The sequence below is a fragment of the Eleginops maclovinus genome, chromosome 20 (genome assembly GCF_036324505.1).
Source record: "Eleginops maclovinus isolate JMC-PN-2008 ecotype Puerto Natales chromosome 20, JC_Emac_rtc_rv5, whole genome shotgun sequence".
In the NCBI taxonomy this organism is placed as follows: Eukaryota; Metazoa; Chordata; class Actinopteri; order Perciformes; family Eleginopidae; genus Eleginops; species Eleginops maclovinus.
In genome coordinates, this window is record NC_086368.1 from 16,511,007 (window position 1) to 16,532,076 (window position 21,070).

General features: G+C 39.8%; 3 protein-coding genes across 6 annotated transcripts in view; 2 read left to right on the forward strand and 1 right to left on the reverse strand.

Moving 5' to 3' along the window:
* Positions 1 to 685: 685 nt before the first annotated feature.
* On the forward strand, positions 686 to 9,121 carry il17rc (interleukin 17 receptor C). 2 transcript variants are annotated; one of them, XM_063910503.1, is made up of 15 exons: positions 686 to 829; positions 1,118 to 1,448; positions 1,813 to 2,050; positions 2,869 to 2,966; positions 3,063 to 3,174; positions 3,257 to 3,298; positions 3,401 to 3,519; positions 3,883 to 3,939; positions 4,124 to 4,184; positions 4,291 to 4,508; positions 4,912 to 4,965; positions 5,052 to 5,103; positions 5,217 to 5,318; positions 5,674 to 5,712; positions 5,809 to 9,121. In XM_063910503.1, exons 2-15 carry the CDS (start codon positions 1,341 to 1,343, stop codon positions 6,351 to 6,353), a joined length of 1,845 nt encoding a protein of 614 aa, XP_063766573.1. In that variant the 5' UTR covers positions 686 to 829; positions 1,118 to 1,340; the 3' UTR covers positions 6,354 to 9,121. The 2 variants fall into 2 exon arrangements, with proteins under 2 accessions (XP_063766573.1, XP_063766574.1); XM_063910504.1 differs by having other exon boundaries at positions 2,872 to 2,966.
* LOC134882668 (protein disulfide isomerase Creld1) lies at positions 8,264 to 20,162 on the forward strand. Of its 3 annotated transcripts, XM_063910508.1 has the most exons (7): positions 8,264 to 8,376; positions 9,253 to 9,531; positions 9,632 to 9,715; positions 10,293 to 10,388; positions 10,489 to 10,629; positions 15,710 to 15,817; positions 19,273 to 20,162. In XM_063910508.1, exons 2-6 carry the CDS (start codon positions 9,351 to 9,353, stop codon positions 15,805 to 15,807), a joined length of 600 nt encoding a protein of 199 aa, XP_063766578.1. In that variant the 5' UTR covers positions 8,264 to 8,376; positions 9,253 to 9,350; the 3' UTR covers positions 15,808 to 15,817; positions 19,273 to 20,162. The 3 variants fall into 3 exon arrangements, with proteins under 3 accessions (XP_063766578.1, XP_063766575.1, XP_063766577.1); XM_063910505.1 differs by lacking the exons at positions 15,710 to 15,817; positions 19,273 to 20,162 and adding an exon at positions 10,701 to 11,720; XM_063910507.1 differs by lacking the exons at positions 15,710 to 15,817; positions 19,273 to 20,162 and adding an exon at positions 10,701 to 11,720 and having other exon boundaries at positions 8,276 to 8,376; positions 9,360 to 9,531.
* The window catches only part of erc2 (ELKS/RAB6-interacting/CAST family member 2), a 32,032-nt gene continuing 26,925 nt past the window's right edge, over positions 15,964 to 21,070 (reverse strand). Inside the window, exons 13-17 of the mRNA XM_063910502.1 lie at positions 19,976 to 20,090; positions 19,262 to 19,422; positions 18,611 to 18,758; positions 16,477 to 17,097; positions 15,964 to 16,249 (exon numbers count right to left, since the gene is read on the reverse strand). Of these exons, the coding sequence (XP_063766572.1) occupies positions 16,220 to 16,249; positions 16,477 to 17,097; positions 18,611 to 18,758; positions 19,262 to 19,422; positions 19,976 to 20,090 (1,075 nt within the window). The 3' untranslated portion in view covers positions 15,964 to 16,219. The remainder of the gene's footprint in view (positions 16,250 to 16,476; positions 17,098 to 18,610; positions 18,759 to 19,261; positions 19,423 to 19,975; positions 20,091 to 21,070) is intronic.

A 21,070-nucleotide genomic window follows, 5' to 3' on the forward strand; every position in this document is an offset into this window, starting at 1 on the left:
AAATCCTTGTCTTCAAAATGCAAAAATTCATGATAGTTCCTCACAGTGAAACACAGAACTTGAATTAACATGCCTTTTCTTATTTGAAGTAGCAAAGTAACTTCCTGAATTTACAGAGTGAACCGTAGTTTTTGTATTTTCCTGCTGGTTTGAAAACATTTCTAAAGTTATAAGCCACCACGTTTTTTTCATTTCATTCAACATTATATGATCAAACCAGTCGAGCAGCTGTGGGAGGCGTGTTATAGTGATACTTTGGATTGTCCTCTCGCAGTGCGCTTGAGTGCAAAGGTATGTGGGTTATTATGAGCGGAGTTGGTAAACTTGTTTATCAAGGCACAGTCTACTGAGAGCTACATTACACAATCAAGGATCTCTGCCAAACCCGCAAAACAAAGCAATTTGACAGGAAAATGTAACAAATTGTTGCCAACACTCCACCTATGAAGTGTCAACTGTGGTTATAATGCAGCTCTTGTTTATCAAGCCTCGTTAACTCAGTGTTCAAGGTGGAGTCTGAATTTTAAATCCCAGTATTTGAGGACTTTGACCTGTCTATGTTGTTCTGGTTATATTGTAATGAGGAGTTCAGAGCAGGAAGTCTCAGTATAACATGCTTTTTAACAAGGTAGAGGATTGTGCTGGGACTTAACAAGAGTGATAGAGAAAGAGGGAGGGAAAGAAAAAAGGGAGGGAGGAAGGGAGGGACGTACCTCCAGGAAAGATTGTGACGTGCTTCATGATTACATTTTACAGTGACTCAAACAACACAAGGTGTCCAGGTAATCCAAGGAAAGGAACGTGCTTTCGGTTCGGATTATTAAACTAAGTAAGTAACCCAGAAGATGTTTCTTGTGTTATTTCATACTGCTGATGTTACATCTATATACCGTTTACAGCCCTGTTTGCTTAAAGGTGTTTTAAAAGGACTATCGAGTTCCCAGTAACTTTGTTTGTTGAGGGATTTGTGAACATGACTGATCAAGTTAATTGTAAAACACAAACAAGTGGAGCCCATTTGTCAGTTATTCAAAGAGAAGAATGTGATGAAGTTTTATATCACTGCAAACATGTAAGGAAACATCTGCCCATACCTGGATTGTTTCTTCCTTTTCAGGCTAGGACTAAAGGTGAAACCAGTCAAACTCAGATAACCTCGTCTCGTTTTCCTCCATGCCAATGAGCAGTTTCATCAAGAACATGACCAGGTTAAATGCCAACCTAAAGTCACAATGAGGAAGAAGACACTGAGCTCGTTTGAAAAGGTTGTGATGTTGCGTGTGGACAGAGATGTTTGGAGAAAAATACTGTAGGACTCTATTGGAGTGTCCTCAGTCAAAATGCTTCACACTGGATGGACCATTTGGTGCGTCTTACTGACTCTACACATGTCAGCCTGCGGTCTGGAGATTTCTGAATATGAGAGCGATCGAGTCATTTGCTCACAGGTAGCCAACTGCTGGGAAACACTCAAGCACACATTTCCTTTGGTGCAGTATAGTACATACCGTTTTTGTTGACAGATCACACTTTTAATTTCCTTTTAGTGCTGGTGTAGCCTGCTCTGACACTTTAATTTCCCTTTTCACTGATAAGTGTTTACTCTCAAACATTTATTTAAACAGACAGCTGGATACAAACCTCTGCTTGCCTGTGACGATATAGTGCCATTGTGTGTGGACCAATCGCAATATATTCCTCTGAAGAGCAAATATTTACCATGCAGATGATTCTCAGTAAAAAGGCGATGCCACACATTAAACATACTGTATGTATTTTTCCTTTTTCATTTCTTTTTTTGACTTCTTTTAGGGTCTCTCTGATTGCACCATGAAGGATGAGCCTTTTGATGTACCAGAGAAAAATCATGTGGATGTCAGAAACCTGACTATATATTTTAAGCTCTGCTGCGGGGTAGATGCGCCATGTGAATTATGTTTAGTGATAGAAACAGAGATCAACATCCAGCTGCCTAAAGACCTGGAAGATGAAAGCCACTCAGGATATGATGAAGATTCTGATGGGGAGGAAACAGAAAGGAATTTTAAAGGTACAAACTACATGCAGCCTACTATTACTTGTTACTGGTTGTTTTGTTTAAATCAATTTAACAATACATTCCTTTCCGTCGCCACCGACCGTCTCCCAAAGTACATCACAGGTTTTCAACGTTTTCTTACTATCAATGCATCTATGTTTTAGTTTGATATTCAAGTCCACTTGCAAGGACTTTCATTTGCTATAATAGGCCTCACAGTAAACACATATCTTTTCTATAATGTTCTGTCAAAGCTACATTAATGTCACATGGGGATTGACAGTGGGAAATATTTTGAAAAACATCCAAGATTTCACCGTCACCTGCTAAGGAGCATGTTTTCATGTTTGTTTTTTTTACCTTTATTTATTCAAGGTAAGGAATACTGCGAGCAATTCGCCTTTTTTCAGGTGGTGGGATGTTGTGAAATGATTACTGGAAAATGTATGAGCAAGCATGGAAGTTTTTATTAGAGGGTAATTGTGAAATGAACAGTGCTTTGTTTTACAGTTGCTGTAACATGTAACTACCAGACCACAGACAAAAATATTAGCTATCTTCATCCTTGATCAATTAAGTTGGACAAATTAGAAACTCGTCAATTTGTAATAAGTGGAATCAATGAAAACCAGTGACTGCAAATCTTAGGGTTTGGCAATACAATCCATTCACATAAGTACTCTATGCTACATGTAGCAATAGTTTAAACATGAAATAAGGTTGTGATCTTATAAGTGTTTTTTGGAGGTGAGTTGTTAGTGCGTTTCTTACAGTACAACTATCTTTTAATATGTAAATGAATTCTGAGCCCTGCGTTGTCTGTGTTGCAGCAGCTTCTGTGATAGTGTGTTACTGTGCAGCAGCTACCATGTCCATGTGCAAGAAGGTGGAGTTTACGATTAATCATGCGGCTCTTACTCGTGAAAAGGTACTGTAGACTCCCTGTACTGGAATTTAAAGTATGTATGGCTCACTTCCAGTTAATGTTGTCTTATAAACTCTCTATGTTTCTTCTATACTGTAGTTTTCTGTGGTGATTATTGAGCCATCTGGGATTTCCTTCAGCAGTCGTGTGATTGTTTATCTTAAAGCTTCACCTCTAATACAACAAGTTGATGTTCCTTCTCTAGATGAAGGTAAAGTCTAGTCATTTTCCTTCAAAGCACACTATAATACGTCATTGCCAGTAATGACACATACTGTGTTATCTGTCTTCAGTGTGCTCCCAGGAGCTGCAGGGACGTCTAGATGAATGCGATGGTAAAATAATACACAAAATACCTGGTTGTTTTTTTCCTTGTACCTTGTTATGATTATTTGTCTTGGCAAAAATTAGCCAGTTTCTTCTTTTCCTCATGTCAGTGCCTAGGCTCATCAGTGTTATCAACAAAGAGATGACACAGGTGGAACTGCAGTTTGCTGGCAGGAATAAGAGCTTCCCCTCTATGTGCATCCAGTATGAGAAGAATGGAAGATGTCTGGTCAGTGTTGTTTATCAGTGCAGTTTGACATTGTTTCTTTTGTTATTGTTGTCTTTCACAGAGTTCAAGATAGTCAAGTTGAAAAATTCAGTTTGCAATGTTTTGTCCGATCAGCAGTCCAAAACCCAAATACATCCAGTTTAAGCCAGTGAATGTTTAGCAATTTTTTTAAAGCTTAGTTGTTTTTTCAATACCATTTTTATGCGTAAAGTGGCATTAAATGGAAGGATAGAACAAATACCCACAGAAATTCAGTATATGTACCTTTAGTTACTTACAACCACTTGTGTCTCAATCTCATGAATAAACAACAAATAAATCTAGTTATAATAAAACCTTGTTGTGTTTGATGTTACTTTGTAGGGATTGAACAGGACGACCATCCCACTGTATTCTGTGACCCCCTGCGTTTGTCTCCAGGTAACTCTACTTAAACATCATTGTTATTTATAGTTACCACATCAACACTGTTGCGTAGACCTTTATACCTTTATAACTGTGTGTGTGTGTGTGTGTGTGTGTGTGTGTGTGTGTGTGTGTGTGTGTGTGTGTGTGTGTGTGTGTGTGTGTGTGTGTGTGTGTGTGTGTGTGTGTGTGTGTGTAGGTCTGGGATGAAGATGGGCAGAGGTCCAGACGCTCTCTCAGTTGCCCTTTCAATAACACAGGTGACACGTCTCTTTCTAGTTCACTTTGTTATGGTCTTGTTATCACAGGGTAAAGACTGAGCAGTTTAGCTTTGGTTTGCTGATGTTTACTATGTGTCCATTTCAGTTTTATTCCAAAGGAACGTATGGCAGAATGTGTCAGTGTCTGTTGGCCCGGGTCAGATGAACAACCTCCGCCCAATGCTGTGGTGGAACCTTTCTGCCCCCTGCAGGCTGGAGGGTGAGGTGTGGCCCTGTAAGAAGGAGGACAGCTGCAGGGAGATGAAGGGCTTTAGACAGCAGCTGTCAAATGGCAAGTGGCAACAAAACAGCAAGGGACTGTGGGTAAGACACTTTAAAAAAACTTGTTTTTGGTTTTAAACCTACAAAAAGCTTAGCTCCTTCCTTCACTAAATACACGGAAAAGAACAGAGAAACTGAAAAGATTCTGTTGGATCAGCTAACCGTCTCTTCGCTTTACTTGGAATCAGAAATCAGTTAATGAAGTCCTTATAGTCCTATTCTCTGGAAGTCTCTGCCACTTGTTAAAGGTCTACTGCAATTGTAATATCATCTTATCTTATGTGTCTTTATCTTATCTGTATGAGTCTTTGCCTCTATTAATAAACATCCTTATATACTCGACTTGTTCCCCTCCTTTTAAACATGTTTATTTTGTTAACTTTATTACTTATTTTCTCACAGTGCTTTAAGTTTGACAGAACATTTATGATTTTGTCTCCTTTAGAAAAAAATAGGGGAGTTTGAAGAAATCAACTTGGAGCTCTCACCATGTGTGAAGGTAAGGTATACACAACGTCCCTCCCCAGTTATGTATTTACCTTGCCAACGTTGAATAAACATTTTTCTGTTTATTGATTTGTGCAGGTGAAAGTAAAGGGAATGGATCAGGAGCTCGGTCCATTCTGTTTTAATAACAGTGAGTTATTCATAATACCACAAACTGATGCTGGTTTGGACATACTTTGCTAAAATGCAGCACATGTTCCTCATGCTTTTTATAAACAGGGTTTTGTTTTGTACTACTTGCAGCTGACAGGTGGCACTGGAATCTCCTGATTGTTGGTATCATGCTACTCCTTTGCTTGACTGTGCTTGTGTCTTCATATCTTCTTCGTCATGACTTTGTGAAGAGTAAGTTCAAACTTTTTTTCTTTTTGCAATTTTTTTTTTTTGAATATGGATGAATTCCTGGACAAACAATGCCCATGTGGACACGAAGAAGGCAGAGCAATGTCTAATTTCTCTGCTCTGAAATTCCTAACCATGAGAAAATCTATTTGAACTGAATTTCCTTAAGGCTGTTATTATTTTCCACAAAGACCAAATCATGTTAAATAGACCTGAGATTTGTTAAAACAATTAAAGTCTGCACTCCTTATGCAAATATTTGATCAATTATGTGTTGCGCTGCAATTTTAAATATCCCTTTGGTGTATTTATGCTTAGCACACTGGAATGTTTATTCCCATCTTTATGACTTTTATAGAATGGGTGTGGAGCTGGCATCATGGCGGATTTGTAGACAGTAAGTATTTTCTTGTAATATCACTACTTTATTAAAAAATCATCAAGTTGGGATGGAACAACTCTCTGACTATACTCTTGTTTTACTTCTACACAGTTGGCATGAAGTGTCATGTGGTGTTGCTGAGCCCCCCAGATGTGGATGATGGTGTTTCGGAGTCAGTGTGTCGGCTCGGCTCACAACTCTCTAACCGGGGCTTCAGTGTGTCTGTGGACCAGTGGAGCAGGAAGGAGCAGTGCACTTTGGGGCCTCTACCATGGCTGTACTCCCAGCTGCTGGAGCTGAAAAGCCTGGGCGGCCGAGTTGTGATTGTGTTGACCCACAAAGCCTTAGAGAGAGTAGAGGCATGGACCCACCAGAATGAAGGGGTTATCATGATGAAGAGGGAGGACAAGGGTTTCCCTCAGAAGTGTTCCCCTTACTCTGATGTGTTCACAGCCTGTCTGTGTCTCATCCAAGCGGACAAGCGGCTGCACGGAGCTGCAGAACGTTTTCTTCTTGTGACATTTGACCCCAATTCAAGCATTGACAGGAGTCTACCAGAGCTTCTTCAGGGGCTGCGCCTGTTCCAGCTTCCTCCTCAGACCCAGGCTCTGTTGTCTGAGCTTGCCGTGGCGGGGGACAGGGAGGGGATCAGGTAAGGACATGGACAGGGTGGAAATGGAGTGCCTCAGATGGATGGAAGTCAAAGACTAAAGAAGGACTTATATAGCACAAGACATTACACTGTAAATATGTTGACAATTGAGAAGAAAAAGAACATGGAGTCAAAGCCTTCATAGCACCCTTTAGTTAGTTCCGTACATTATTGCTGCTCTGCACATCTCAAGTATGTGTTCTTCCAGTGTGGATGAGATAAACATATATTATTAAATAAATGTTTTTTCATTGTTAAATAATAGATGGCAATTATCTATATGTAGCCATTAAATTACCAATAACAAACCATCTGATTTTGTTAGTCTCACCTCTGTTTATCTTTTAACAAAGATTTAAATTAATATCCAAACTAACAGCAGGAACATGAGGTGTTAAATATAACTCAGAAAGGATTAACTTGTGTTTTTGTTGGGGATTATTTTCAATTGGACATGATGTGCTTGTGAACTCCTTAAGCAGCAGAATATAGGACTGACTACAATGTGTATTGTTATTTATTCAAATATCACAATATGGGAGAACTGATAACTGATTTGAATTTTTTTTTTTTTTTTTTTACAAAAACAGTGATCAACTACTGTACAGACTAGAGCAGTGGTTCTCAACTGGTCAAGCCTCAGGACACACTTCTTCCTTCGTCAATAAATCACGACCCAAAGTTTTTAACCACTACATAAATATATATGCCAAACAAGGCAGATTATATCCCTTTACAGAACTAAAGTATACTTTTAAAAAAAGTTTAAACTGGTGATGGTCATCACATTTTCTAGAATCAGAATTTAGCTTTATGAAATGAAAAAAGGCAGACTTGGAGCCAATCCTGGAAACTCACCACACGTGAAAAATGTGACAAATTGAAAACCCAACCCCTGAGTTTTTTTGAAATACGAACATTTAAACTACGCATTCTGATACACTCTGAGAAGAAACATAAATACATCTATTATTACCTGACATATTTAATAATATTTAATGCCATTTATCTTTTGTTAGGCCTACTTTTTTCTGACAGCTGAACCTGCTTCTCTTCACAGATAGAAGAGAAAAGAGGAGAAGCTGTGTGAATTACTTTAAATTGTGGATAAGGGTAGATATAGCCCCCATTGTTCTGTGGGTCAAAATGAAAGCCTACACATTTTTTCGTTGTTATATATATATTAAAACAGGTAAATGACATGGTTGTATAAAGAGTAGTTCTACCGCAAAGTTATTCTCCATGGGGACTTGCACCAACGTGCAAGTCCCCATGGAGAATAACTTCATCTTGATTCCGATTGGCCAGTTTTCAAAACGGTTTCTAGTGTCCGACATTTCCAGTCAAACGGCTACTGCATGCGCAGCATTAGAAATTCTGGCCTTCAAAATAAAAGTGGGCTTCAAAATAAAAGTATAATTTTTTTCCGTGGTACTAATTTATTTATTTTTTTCTCAACTTCTGTTTTTCACTTGCATATCAGCGACCCATTCAAAAGGGTCCCGACCCACCAGTTAAAAACCACTGGACTAGAGGAATAAATTATATCAGGCTTCGGCTACACCTTCACACACTGCTTGTTTGAGGATTAAATATATTCTTTTTCATGTGAAGAAAAATGTAGAACATTATCAGAACTATCCTTTAAGCTTAATAATGTTTAACTTAAAATCCAAGAGACTTATGCACTGTCAGTCTGTCAACACTTATCTATAAATAAATGTGCTTATTTTTGTGCGTCGTGGATGTCGGAATTTGATTGGCCATCTGCAGTCAAGCGCTGTGGATCTGATTGAAGCAATCTAGTGTCAGTTTAGGGACGTGGAGAAGCGCTTGTTAGAGGTTTACACTACATCTCAAAGGGGCGGTGCTATGAGGTAACTCTATGTTCCACCCGCTCGGGATGTTTGGTGTATTTATTTCAACAAACCGCAAAGGAGTGTTGAAGTGTGTCAAGCGCGTGTTAGTTGTATTCACTGCATTTAAACTTTATATAAACTGACAGTCAGTCGACGCACATAGAGCAGGTAACTAAAACCCTTAACGCATGTCTACAGTTTGTTTTGAGTAAATCTTAATGGTTGCTTTTGATTATTTAAGTATTATTAGCTAAATTAATTTTGTGAGAAATCAGAATGAAATGTGAAGCGTTCTAATGAATTTGTTTTAAGTGATGCCAACTTTTATTTATTTTAGTTTTGCCTGTAACAATGCATCAAACTTTGTAAGCTGTCGGGTCAATGTAGAGAAGGCAATACAGCTTCTTCTATAGAGCACATTTTACCACCAGGAAACTTACTGTGCTTAATATTTAATAGAGAGAAAAAATAATAAAATAACATCTATACATACTATACCAAATACTTAAACATACATACTGAACAAACAGGCCAAGAAGCAACTCTGCCCACACAAGTTAGACTTTACAGAACTGAATTTAACAACATGAATAGCTAGAAGTATATGTCGTTGTTTTTAATGTACCATGTTTCAGTTTAATGGCATTTTTTTAACAGTTATCCAAGGTTGTTAGTAATTGTGTGTGTTGAATGACTATACATGTGTGAGTGCGTGTGTAATAAAGATATATTTTGTATTTAAAATGTACGTAATTCTGAATATATTATGGTAACTGATTATTCATCCTTCTGGCAGTTTGTATGGTATACTTTATACTTTTTTGTAAATGGTTTTAATGAATGTGTGCAAAGGAAAATATATTTTCCATCTCACTTACACATTAAACTGGAGAGTAAGCTTAAACCACCTAAATGTCTCACAACATTGAAGTTATTTTAAGGGCTTCTTAATCCGTTTAACCACTTCCGAGCCTTGCCTCTTTATATTTATATTATAACAGATGTACAATCATATAAAAATGTCTTTCTTTTCTTATTTTTAAGGTAAATTCTGCTCCCTAGCTTTAAATGTACATACAGCTAACAGATAGATTGAACTGTGATATTTTGGATGAGATAAACAACTATATCATGTGGACCTGATGGAACAGATGGGAGTCACGATGCTCCACAGTAACCCTCTGCAAGCTGCTTGGCTGTGTAGTCTGCTCGCTGTTCAGGTCCTCAGCTGCCCAGATTCCTGCATCAAGTGTTCAGGCCCAGAAAATGACCAGTGTGAGCAATGCAGAGCAGGATGGACACTCCACAATAACACCTGTGTAGGTACTGTGCAGAGCTTACCTTTACATACATGTTTGGCATAGGAAAAGCAGACACATGTTCTAAATGTATTTTAGTGTATGCATGTTTTTATCTGTTTCAGACATTGATGAGTGTGGCACTGAGCTTGGCACCTGTCCTACAAACAGATACTGCTTCAACACAGAGGGTTTGTTTGAGTGCAGAGGTCAGTGGTCTACAATCTTTCTAAAATACATAATATGTTACCTTAGGGAATTGAAATGAATAACTGAATAAACATAACATGCCAGAACACAGTGGAAAAATTACAATCATAATTTCCCGGAGGGTTAGGAAGACATCCTCAGACACGTTGTTTTGCCAAATCAGCAGACCAAAACCTAAAGATATATAATTGACATGATAATAAAGACAGAACATCAGCTAAACCTTACCTTTGTGAAGCTGAAGCCAGCAAATGAATTACTTATTTTGACGGATATGGGGCTAAACAACATATACTTTTAATGCCGTCTATACATTTTGTATTCTATTTATGTAAAAAGGAGGTAAAAAGTGTATCAGACAGCTCAACCAAAAACAGCCAAATATACAGTACGAATAGATCATCAATATCAGTTATGATGATATTTCCTAAAATACATCCAGTTGATAATATAAAATGTAAATGTTTCACCTGGTTGTTTTTTCTGTTTTCAACATATATTATCCTTTATCAATGCCCAAGCAATATCAAGCCTTATTTTGTAAAGGAATAAATGTAATGGTCACTCTTTCTTCAGATTGTGACTCAGCCTGTGTGGGCTGTATGGGCAGTGGACCAGCACGCTGCAGGAAGTGTGCCTCTGGTTACACATTAACAGGGTCCAAATGTTTGGGTAAAGACCTTAAAGAGAATATTTTAAAGAATGATTTCGCGGAATGCATTGTTCTTGTGCTCCAGATGAGATTGCATACTTCTCTCCTTGTTTTTACCAGATATAGATGAATGCAGTGACAGGGTACTTGCCTGTCATGGTCTGGATGAGATCTGTACCAACACAGAAGGCTCTTTCCGCTGTGACTGTGCTGATGGATTCATCCGCAAAGATGGTGTCTGTGTGAAGAAGCAACAGCCTCGTGAGTCTCATCACAATCCTATGAACACCTAACCTTACTGCAGCCTCTCACATGTGTATTTCTCTGTGCAGGCGTTCAGGAGAAAGGTCTGTTTGAGGATATACAGGATGACGAGGTGCAGGTGCTGCAGCAGATGTTCTTTGGTGTTGTGCTTTGTGCTCTGGCAACATTAGCTGCGAAAGGAGATATGGTCTACACATCTGTATTTATGGGGGCCGTTGCAGCCATGGCTGGTTACTGGCTTTCTGACAGGGGGGACCGTTTGTTAAACAACTTTGTCAGGGGACGTTAACACCAAAAGTGTGAAAAACAGATTGTACATGCTGTATGACAATGCCTTAAACAATCACTCTTCAGACAAATCAAATCAATCTTATGCATTAACTTTTATTATCAACAATATTTGTTATTGATATGAAAGCTATTTTGCTCTGCAATGTGTTCATGATTTTCACACTTTTCTATCTGTTAGAGAAATTGTTGTGGTAAACTTTAACCACTGAACTGTTGTGAACAAAATGTAAAAAATACATGGTGCTAAAGGTGTTTGTGCAGAACCAACCTTTCCTGGAGAAGTGACCATTTTCTCTGTCCCTGCAGCTTCTCTACGCCGACTACATACTTTTCTTTTTCCCCAACTGACTGGGATTGGTCTTTTTTTGAGTTTTCATTCTGTAACACAGTGTCTGTGGCATAGAGCTTCTCAAAATGAATGTGGTTGTTTATTCTTGACCTTTTCAAATGTAGTTGAAAAAGCTTTATTTAAGAGGCACTTACTAGTTTATGGTCTGGAGATTTGTAACTGTAACTAGCTGGGGATTGAGTTGGTTTTAATGTAAATAGTCTCCAGTGACTGAAAGACTGTAAGGTTTAGTAGAAAGTTGTTAAGGCTTTAGACATTTTTCAGCAGATGCCTTGTTTTGATATTCGGAGCAAATACAATAACATGTTAGTAACTGTAGATTGATTTAGGATTGATTTAAAGCTTGCTTGGACTTGCTGTATCAAAGACATTATATTTGCACACTCGAAAAATAAATGTTTTACCTGTACTAAAATGTAGTATATCATAACATTGTAATGCCCCTTTTTTATGTTAAACCTCAGGACTTTTGATGATTGAATCTCATTGATTCTATTAGAATAAGTTACCAAGTTGGCACAACTCTTGCTAACCGCATAGTATCATTCAGAGCATTTGGTTTTGAGTACAGGACTAGATTATTGCAACGAATAAGAATATAAAATGTAAACTGATACAAAATCAATGTTAAAATTGCACTTACTAGTGTCCTTGTTTGCATTTTCGAACAGCTGCATACAATGATTCCAGTATTACTAGGGAATGCTTATATTCATGAGTTCACTGATCCTAGCTTTGAGTAAAAAAATTGCCAACAGAGACGGAAAGAAAGTCACCTTTATTTGATGGATATAAACAAGCTGGCCAACACTCAATAGTAATATTCTGTTACAGCACATACAATAGCAAACTGGGGAACTGAGGACAGCCTCAGAGGGTTAAAAAAAACCAGAAAACATCACAGAGTATCCATGCTTCATTCAAAACTTTGACTCAGTCTCTCTTTTTTCTCTAGGGACTTCCTCTGATAACGTTTTTAAATAGATTTTTCTCTTATGCATTCATGACACACACGCACACATACCCACACCCATAAAAGCAGCTATGTGCACACACACTCAGACATACTATCACTCCTTTCTCTTTTCTGAATACATTTACACAAGCAACCCCAAAAACATGCTGCACTCTCACAAAACTGCACAGGCTGTCTACTAAGGGGACACAGTAAGTGAGACACACACCACTCTCAAACACAACATCACACCGTCACAATGCATGATGCAGATGCAAGTAATGAATGAGGAATGATGCTTCATGGGAGGCTAGCTCACGTTCACACAAGTAATCATTCAGCATGCTGGACACTCACATTTAACGTGTTCCTAGGTCTTTACTGTACAGCTCAAAACATTTACTTATACAAATAGTACAGTCTCAAACTGGCATATTTTATAAGCTTAAACAATAGAAAAAATAAAGCTAACTTAAATACAAAAAATGAAGAATAAAAATGTAAACAATTTTTGTTCTGTCAAAACAAAAAAAAGTTTCTGGCATTGGTCACAGTGATTTGTTTAATCCAAAGTTTTCAGCAACATACAGTTAAAGAAAAGCAACCTGTATACAACGATAAAGTGAACATGTTCGGCTTTTCAAACTTTTTTCTCAAAGGCCTTTTGAAAATAACGGGTGAACCTACAGGCCTTTCAAGTCTCTTTCTACACGGCTGCTTCCAGCCACAGACAGACATGACTTCTTGACTCCACCTCACTCTGAGTGCGATGTTCATCTTTCACAACCAGGATTAGTGTTTCGTCTAAGCCCAGGAAACAAGCCCCAGCCTCTAAGCCTCTGTGTGTCCTACGCTTATTTATTTTTTTACACAATAGTTGAGAAATCGCTCTGCATAGAGAACAGGAGATTATCCTTACGTCGTCGCTTTCAGTTGGCACGTTATGTAAAATTCAGCATGCATGGGCACAATTAAAATGTTTCATGTGTTCTACCATGTAAATCATATATGGTATTTGATGGTAGGAGAACCCCCTACTTCAAGTATTCAGAAGATAAGGACCTGAAAGTGGGGGAATCACACGCTGCCACCCCCCGATGGTGAAGTGAGAGGATTTTGGCTCCTCTGTCTGTTTGCATTGTCTTCCCTTAAAAAAACATTTAAAAAATCAGGACCTTTCTTTTAACATTTGTAAACACAACCACGAAAGTTTCACACATCTATGGATTCTTGGTCAGTGACAGGAGGTGTGTAGGTTCATATGTGAAGTGGACACATTAAAGGTGATGCATGGATCACCTTGGTTTTTGGAAGATGGGTAGATGGAAAGACATTTACATACTACGATCAACACTTGGCCATATAAAGGAGACACAGGCACCATGAGGGGAGGGAGAGGAAGTAGGAGATTGTAACAGTCTAATTCAATTTTCCACTATATAATGCAAGTTGTTTTTTCTACTTGATCAGCTGTCACAGTCACGTTATGTCACCACTTCTGTTTACAAGACGACAACAACGACAAACACGCGAAAGAAATACATCCCGACAGAGTCACTCAAACCTCTACTTGGATGTTAAACGTGATAGTCCTCACTCACAAGTGCAAGTTTCTGACTGCTTCAGTGCAGCAGCCATAATCTCATTGCTACTGATGTGAGCTGCAAAATTCAGTCTTTTTTTTCTTTGTTCGAAGTTGTCACCACAAGCCAAGTGATGATCAACTTAATGTTTTCATACTGAAGGAATGTTATAATGTCATAATTTATAGACTCCTAAATAGATTTGGATATACTTCTCTATTCCTCATAAACTGCTCTAAAGCTCTTATTTTTTCTTTTTGGGCTGTCCGGTGTTTTCAGACAGGGAATGTTTCTTGCTGCTGAGGGGTTTTCTTACAATGTACAAACCAGAGGAAAATCACACCACTCAACACTCTAAATAAGACATCTCACTGACCTCCAGCCAGTTAGAAAAATAACCATGAAGAAAAAAACATATATATATCTTGTCAGTTTTAAACGATTTTCTGACCACGTATAGACACACTATAGATTTCTCTCTATATGTATAATATATATGCATATCTATCATATATGTGTACAGTTTTTACGAGGCACAGGCCACCTTTTTGAGAAGGAGAAAACAGGTCACTATGTTTGGGGAGGTCACACAGGAGAATTACACCAGAGAGGGGAGCAGGAGCATACTGTAGTCAGAAACTGGGGTGTCAATGGTACAGACAGACCTGCATGGAAAACATCTATTGAACCTCCACCCTAACCCTAACCCTCCACCTTATAGTCTCTACTGTATTTATAGTAGCACTCTTCATAGAGGGGCATCACCTCTGTGTGGGTCTTGAAGTAATTGTGGTTCATAAGGTCAAGACGTATGTACAAAGCAGTCTTACAGTTGTTTGTGAAGCCCGTTTTGGGATCAAATCCCTCTACTGTAAAAGGACTAAAAGATGCTCTTGACCAGGTCTTCTGACACCATTTAGTTTGAGCACCAGCAGAAGCACCATTAGTAAAAATTCCTGCAACACGGAGGAGGTGCATAGGTGCATAGTATCAGAAAGTAAAAGTAAAATGACTGATGATTCTTTTTTAACCCTCTCTTGGCAGCTCTGATTGGATGGTTGGTTACACTTTTGGTGATCAATTTGAGCAACGATGTGGGAATAAAAATGCATTCACTCTACATTGACTTCTGCATAGATTGATTATTTTTCTTCTGATTAAAATGAGGTAAGATGAAGAGAAACATTGATAGCACCCACAGCCTTGAAGCTATAACAAGCCCATGAACTGGAGGGCCCTGCTTCAGCAGCCAAGGAACCCCTTATCGCTGCAGCCAAGGCTTAAGGCGTACTATCAGAAAGCTTTAAGCTCTCTCTTTTACCAACAAGAAAATTAAAACAAAAAAACGATCTAATCTGGTGTGTGGAAAAAGCAAGAGCCTCTCAACAGATGTGTTGTGTGTTGGCATGTATAAAGGTAAAAAAGAGGTCACTGTGTGCCACAAAGGGTAAATTAGCTCATCGACATGATCAAATGATTAAAACTACAGAATAGTCATGAGTCATGAGGGTGATGTCAGCCAGGGTGAGGGGTTAAGATGTCAACAGGTGAGTCAGCAGGGCAGTGAGGATCAAGAAACCAGGACAGTGTCAGGTGGGGAAGCCAACCAGAGCCAGAGGAATCAGTCGGGCAGATAAAACACACAGCAACAAGACCAGGATCTTGATCCATCGCAGGGAGGAGGATGAGGAACAAATACTGGACTGGCAGGCAGTCATGAGATCCCTGGTGGGTGGATAGAGAGGGCGTTGTTGGCCTGAAGAGGTGTAGTGATCAGCAGGTGACGGACAGGTGAGGTGACCTCTGTGAGACGTAGGACAAGGCTCTTGTCCAAGCAATAATGTGACACAGGGCACATCTGTCTCTATGGGCATCAACATCTGTGTCTTTCTTTTCAAGGTAGTCCTGCATCTGTGATTCTGTACAGAGCAAGAAGAGGACGGCTGATCCTGTTTCACTCAAAGAAGAGGTCCCTGGTCACCTTGAGAAGAAAATGAAAAAAGTAGAGTAAGTTGAGTTTGTTTTGAATAGATTGATTGTGTGTGTCATTGTTCATTATGTGTTTGAAATTACCTGTTCAGCTGTCAGTCTCCCCGCCTGACCAGCACACCTGAGGCCCCCCCCCCCCCCCCCCCCCCCCTCGTCCCCGGAGAATATAAACTAAAGTCCCATTGCTGAGTGTGGACTGAGTGAAGATTATAAATGTTTGGCTGGGTAGTTTCAACATCGTGGCGTGGCTGTGCTACTCCAGTAGTGACTGAATCATCTGAATGTGGGAGATGACGAAAATCAAGGAGCTTATGATACAAAGCAGACACTGCAAGCAGAGAAGAAACTAAGAATCATAAAGTTATAACGTCTTAAACATATCTCACCCATCAAAACAATATTTGGTTGTCACAGCAAGGATTATGCCCAAATGCCCTCGTCGTCATCCTGCTAATGGTAGCGTTTCAGACAAGCAGCAGTGATATATGCAAGAGGAAAAGAAAGCAGACAGAAACCAGAGTTAGAGCTGAACAAATAACCTCTGTGGGACAGCAGGCAGTGTGATAAAGAAAAGATTAACGTTTACAAGTAAAACTACGCATCATAGGATTTAGTGATGTGCTAAGTAGTTGCAATACTGCTTTAACTTTAAAACTACAAAACAAACGTTCTCTCACCTGGTCTTGGGCAGGGCGGTGACCAGCATGTGGGGGTCCTCTGGCCGGCCCTCCACGATGATGGGGCGATGGGTGACGTGGATGTTGGCCGTGATGTGGATGCTGGGGGTGCTGAGGGTGTTGAGGGTGCTGTGGGTGCTGGGGATGTGGATGTTGGGGGTGGGGTCCTTGTTGGGGAGGGCCGTGTGGGTGCTGCGGGTGAGGGTGCTGCGGAGGGGGATGTCCGTGTGGGTGCTGTGGAGGGTGCTGTGGGTGAGGGTGTTGGGGCTGTGGGGGTCGTGGGTGCTGTTGGTGCTGGGGAGGTGGTTGTGGGTGCTGCTGGGGGTGCTGCTGAGGGTGCTGCTGGGGGTGCTGCTGCGGATGCTGTGGATGAGGGTATTGGGGTTGTGCCTGCTGTGGGTGTGGGTGCTGTTGGGGGGCCTGCGAGTGCTGTGGGTGTTGCGGATGCATGGTGTGAGGATATGGAGTCTGCTGGGCGTGAGGAGCGTGGGGAGGGTGGGGGTACTGAGGCTGGGGCGGAGGCTGAGCGTGTGGAGGCTGAGGCTGGGGGTGGTGAGGAGCGTGGGGATGATATTGTTCGTCTTCGTAGTTGTCGGTGATCAGCTTCACCCGGCTTTGTGTCTGCAGAGAGAGAGGACTGTTAGTGCGTGATGATCTGCATCTGTTAAAAAGAACATGATTCCCTCACAATGAACATCAGATGAGTTAATGGCCGGACAATACACGGTATTTAGTAAATGTTGGTTGACATAAAAACAAGGAACACCTTACAATGTTTTATAATCCAGTAAAATAACCCTGCAAACAACACTGAGGCTTATGTGTTTCTTTTAGTCTGTGACTGAAGCAATTGACCTATCTCTGTAGTCGTTTTCAAGTATACTGTGATGTGGTTTAGAGAAACTATTGGAAAAGATCAAAGTTGTTGGTTTTTGTACCAGGTTAAATACCGAGATCACTACCACTCTCCGATTGTACAATAAATACGGATCTAAAGTCAGTAGCCAGCTGAGCATTAAGATTAAAAGCTAGAGAAAAGTCCAAAAGCATCAAAATTCACTCCCAGCACTTCACAGCTCACTAGCTAACGTGTTACTATATATAATTACAATAACACATTTATCAAATTGTAATAATAACAAGTTGTGGTTTAAGATGAGTTAGCGGACGGCAGTCATTCCATACATACTATGCAAAGCTAACTGTCTGCGGCGTATAACAAACAACAGTATTTTACAAAATGTTTAACTGCTCCTTTAAGTGTCAGTCCTTGTTGACATGGGACTATGTACACAACAACCACTATTTGTCTTTACTGCTGCTGTTTCATTGCAATCTCTATACATCATTATGATTTATGAGAATTATTTGTGCTGCTACTTTTGTGATATTGAATATAAATAATTTACAAAAGAGAGTCATGTTGAATAGAGGTTGAAGTTGAATTGCAATAAGCAGCATATGTTACATTCAACAGAGGTCTAACGATCATCGTTTTTGAAGTAATGAAAAAGTAACCTTAAAGGTCACTAGAAGACCATCATTTTGCTGCCTGAAATCCTGGTGTGTAAATCATACTAGAGCTTTAGATCTGAGACTTGGAGTGAGACTCGTTTAATTAAGATTAAACTTGGACTTGACTGCTGCAAGACTTTACTTACTTGAGACTTGACTCCTTGAAGACCTGACATGCCTTGAGGCTTGAAAGCAAAAACATTTAAGACTGAAGTTTGGAGCTGGTAAACACACCTTGCATTTTACATTACTAGGCCTATGCACTGAATGGATTTGACCTCAGCTATGGAAATGAACACGTCATGTCAAATGAAATAGCATGTTAATGGCCAGAGAAGTGAGGCAAATGACTTGCAAATGTAAACGTGTTACTTGAGTTGGACTTGGATGGAATGAGAGTTGACTTCCACAGTACAAATAGATTTGACTCGTACAGATAAATGAGACATATTCAGAGAAAAACTGAACAAGCAAGCATGCATGTGCACTGCCCCCTGTAGATGAAATGGGAAAAATGTCTAGTTGCCTTGTGCAGCTACATTTTTCATTTTGACTAATGTTGCCTTGGCAACCATTACAGTGCAGACAGTTTTGATTAACATTGTGCTGCAATACTAACGTGTTGCTTGAGCTGGTGCATCAGTTTGTCCCGCTCCCTCTTAAGGGACAGCACCTCGTCCTGGGTCTTCTTTTTATTGGAGGCCGACAGCTCCAGCAGTGCAATATTAGCATCTTTCTCACTGATGGCTGCAAGCAGAGCCTGTTGCCTGAAGAAGAAACAACAACGTTTTTCTCATCAGCATTTATATTCTTTGAATTAGAAAGAACGTTTAAAAACGTAATACAGATAAGCCATCCAATGCACTCTTAACTAAAGAAACTTCAGATCAAACTCAATCTAATGAAAATTGAATTACATTAATGTCGGTTGCTGTTTAAGAGCAAGTAAGGGGGTTTATGTCTATATGTGGGACTATTTCTTGGCCCAGTCTCTGCTGGTTCCCTAGATTGGGGCCAAAAATGTAACTACAGTATAGGAGTGAAAAGGCTCATCTGACTTAAAATGTAAACAAAGTATTTTGGTATGTGTATACATTTAATATGAACATTTCTTTTAATGGAACATTTCAGATTACTGACCAGTAATGAATTAAAGCCTCAGGCAGAAACACAACAAGAGAAGTGGCCACCACTGTACATTATTTAATGTATTACATATATTATTTAATGTATTTATGAAGCTGACAATAAATGTCATGATGGCACTAACTTCATCTCCAGGATCTCCTCCAGCTGTTTCCTGCGCTCCTGTCTCATGTTAGTGAGGTGGCCGTCCCGCTCCTGCAGGGACTGCTGTGTGGACGAGAGACGCTGCTTTGTGGAATCCAGCTCCTGCCTCGTCCTTTCCAGTGTGTTCATCAGCTCCTCCAACTGCACGAAGAAACCCACACCAAATGTGTAAATGAGACACGTAGAAATGTATATGCATGTTTCCTTAAGAATATGTTAAAGCACCAGCTAATACCAACTAGCAACCTTTATGTCTAAAACGGCAGCTGATGTGTAAGAGCCTTAAACCTCTAGTCTATCTTCTTGTCTTCTTCAATACAGAATGATCTTCAGTTTGTAATCTATGGTCCTACAAACAGACAAAGCAGCATTTGCTTTTGGGAGTGTAAACCTTGCGACAGATCGCCACCACAATGTCGTCATAGTTTGGTTTTACAACTCTGACCTATTCACGGTATGATTTCACTTCAGGACATTTTGTAACATTTTGTCCCAAAAAATGTATTTTTTCAGTGTTTGGTTGTACTTTTCTTCACCCTCGTTTCACTTCTTCATAAAACCGAAGTTGGTCACAGCCATGCATGACTCAAGCTTACAAAACAACCAAACAACCAATCGATGGAGTCTATGTGACTACTTTAACTCCATCTTTTAATACACATAGTAAATACACAGTGTACTTCCTTATCCGTACCTTTAAGTGGTCCATGGAACCATCCTTACGAGGGTCTTGTCCTATGCCCTTCTTGTCCCCTTGTGGTCCCAGTTTGACATTTGGACCCTTCTTGGTCTGGTCTTTGCCACCTTGTCTGTAAAACCATAAAACTTTTGTAATATTTCCATGCTAATACTTTTTTTCTGAAATCCAATCTGTAGTTGCTGCAACATTTATTCATAAAAAAATTAAAAATGCATTTTATTACTGAGGGAATATTGTTGCATAGGAAGTAAGTAGTGTGAGTAGAGTACGATATATTCCCAAATATCAAACAACAAAAATAAAAAACACACAAACAAGTAAAGCATAATGGACGATCATTGAGTGCATGTTGTTTCAAAAAGGTAGCAATCATGAGAGGACTGGGACAGCGACAAGACATGAGTATCACAGATGAATTGATAGCTTCATGTAAAAATGACATGGGTGAAATGACTAACATGTTTAAGCACCAGAGTTAGTATGTTTCAAGGTAGAGATGGGTGGGAAATGTGGGGAGGGGCATAACTTACCTAGGAGAAAGACTGCAGATGGGGAGAGGATGAGGTAGAAGAGAAAGATATGGGACGACAAGTGGAAGAGACGAGAGCACACAAAGGAAAGGTACAAAAAAAAGACATTAGAGCCACAAACTTAAAAAACAACCACAAAAAACAATACAGAGGACCTTGAGGATATCACAGTGACTTCATTGTCAAACAGCATGGGATATTACAGAGCTGCCTGTGACAGCCGCTGCACTGCAGCCTGACACAGATAATGCAGGATGCACCTTCTCTGAAATAATCGCACATGTACATCTGCTGCCAAGCCTGGGAGACATGCAGTCAGACAGGCACTATGAAGAAGAGGGAAGACAGGCCTGAGTGGCCGAGCAATAGGAGGGAAAGCCAACAGTGGTTAGACCGAGAGAAGGAGTGAGCTACTGGGAGAATTAGTCATGGATGCAGGGAAGTTCAGACAGAAGAGACCCGACTGGACTGACACACTTCAAGATTAAGGGTTCAGTCCCTTCCTACTACATCACCTCACTCACAGACGTGTGTAGACTTGGAGACTCAGCTCTGTTCA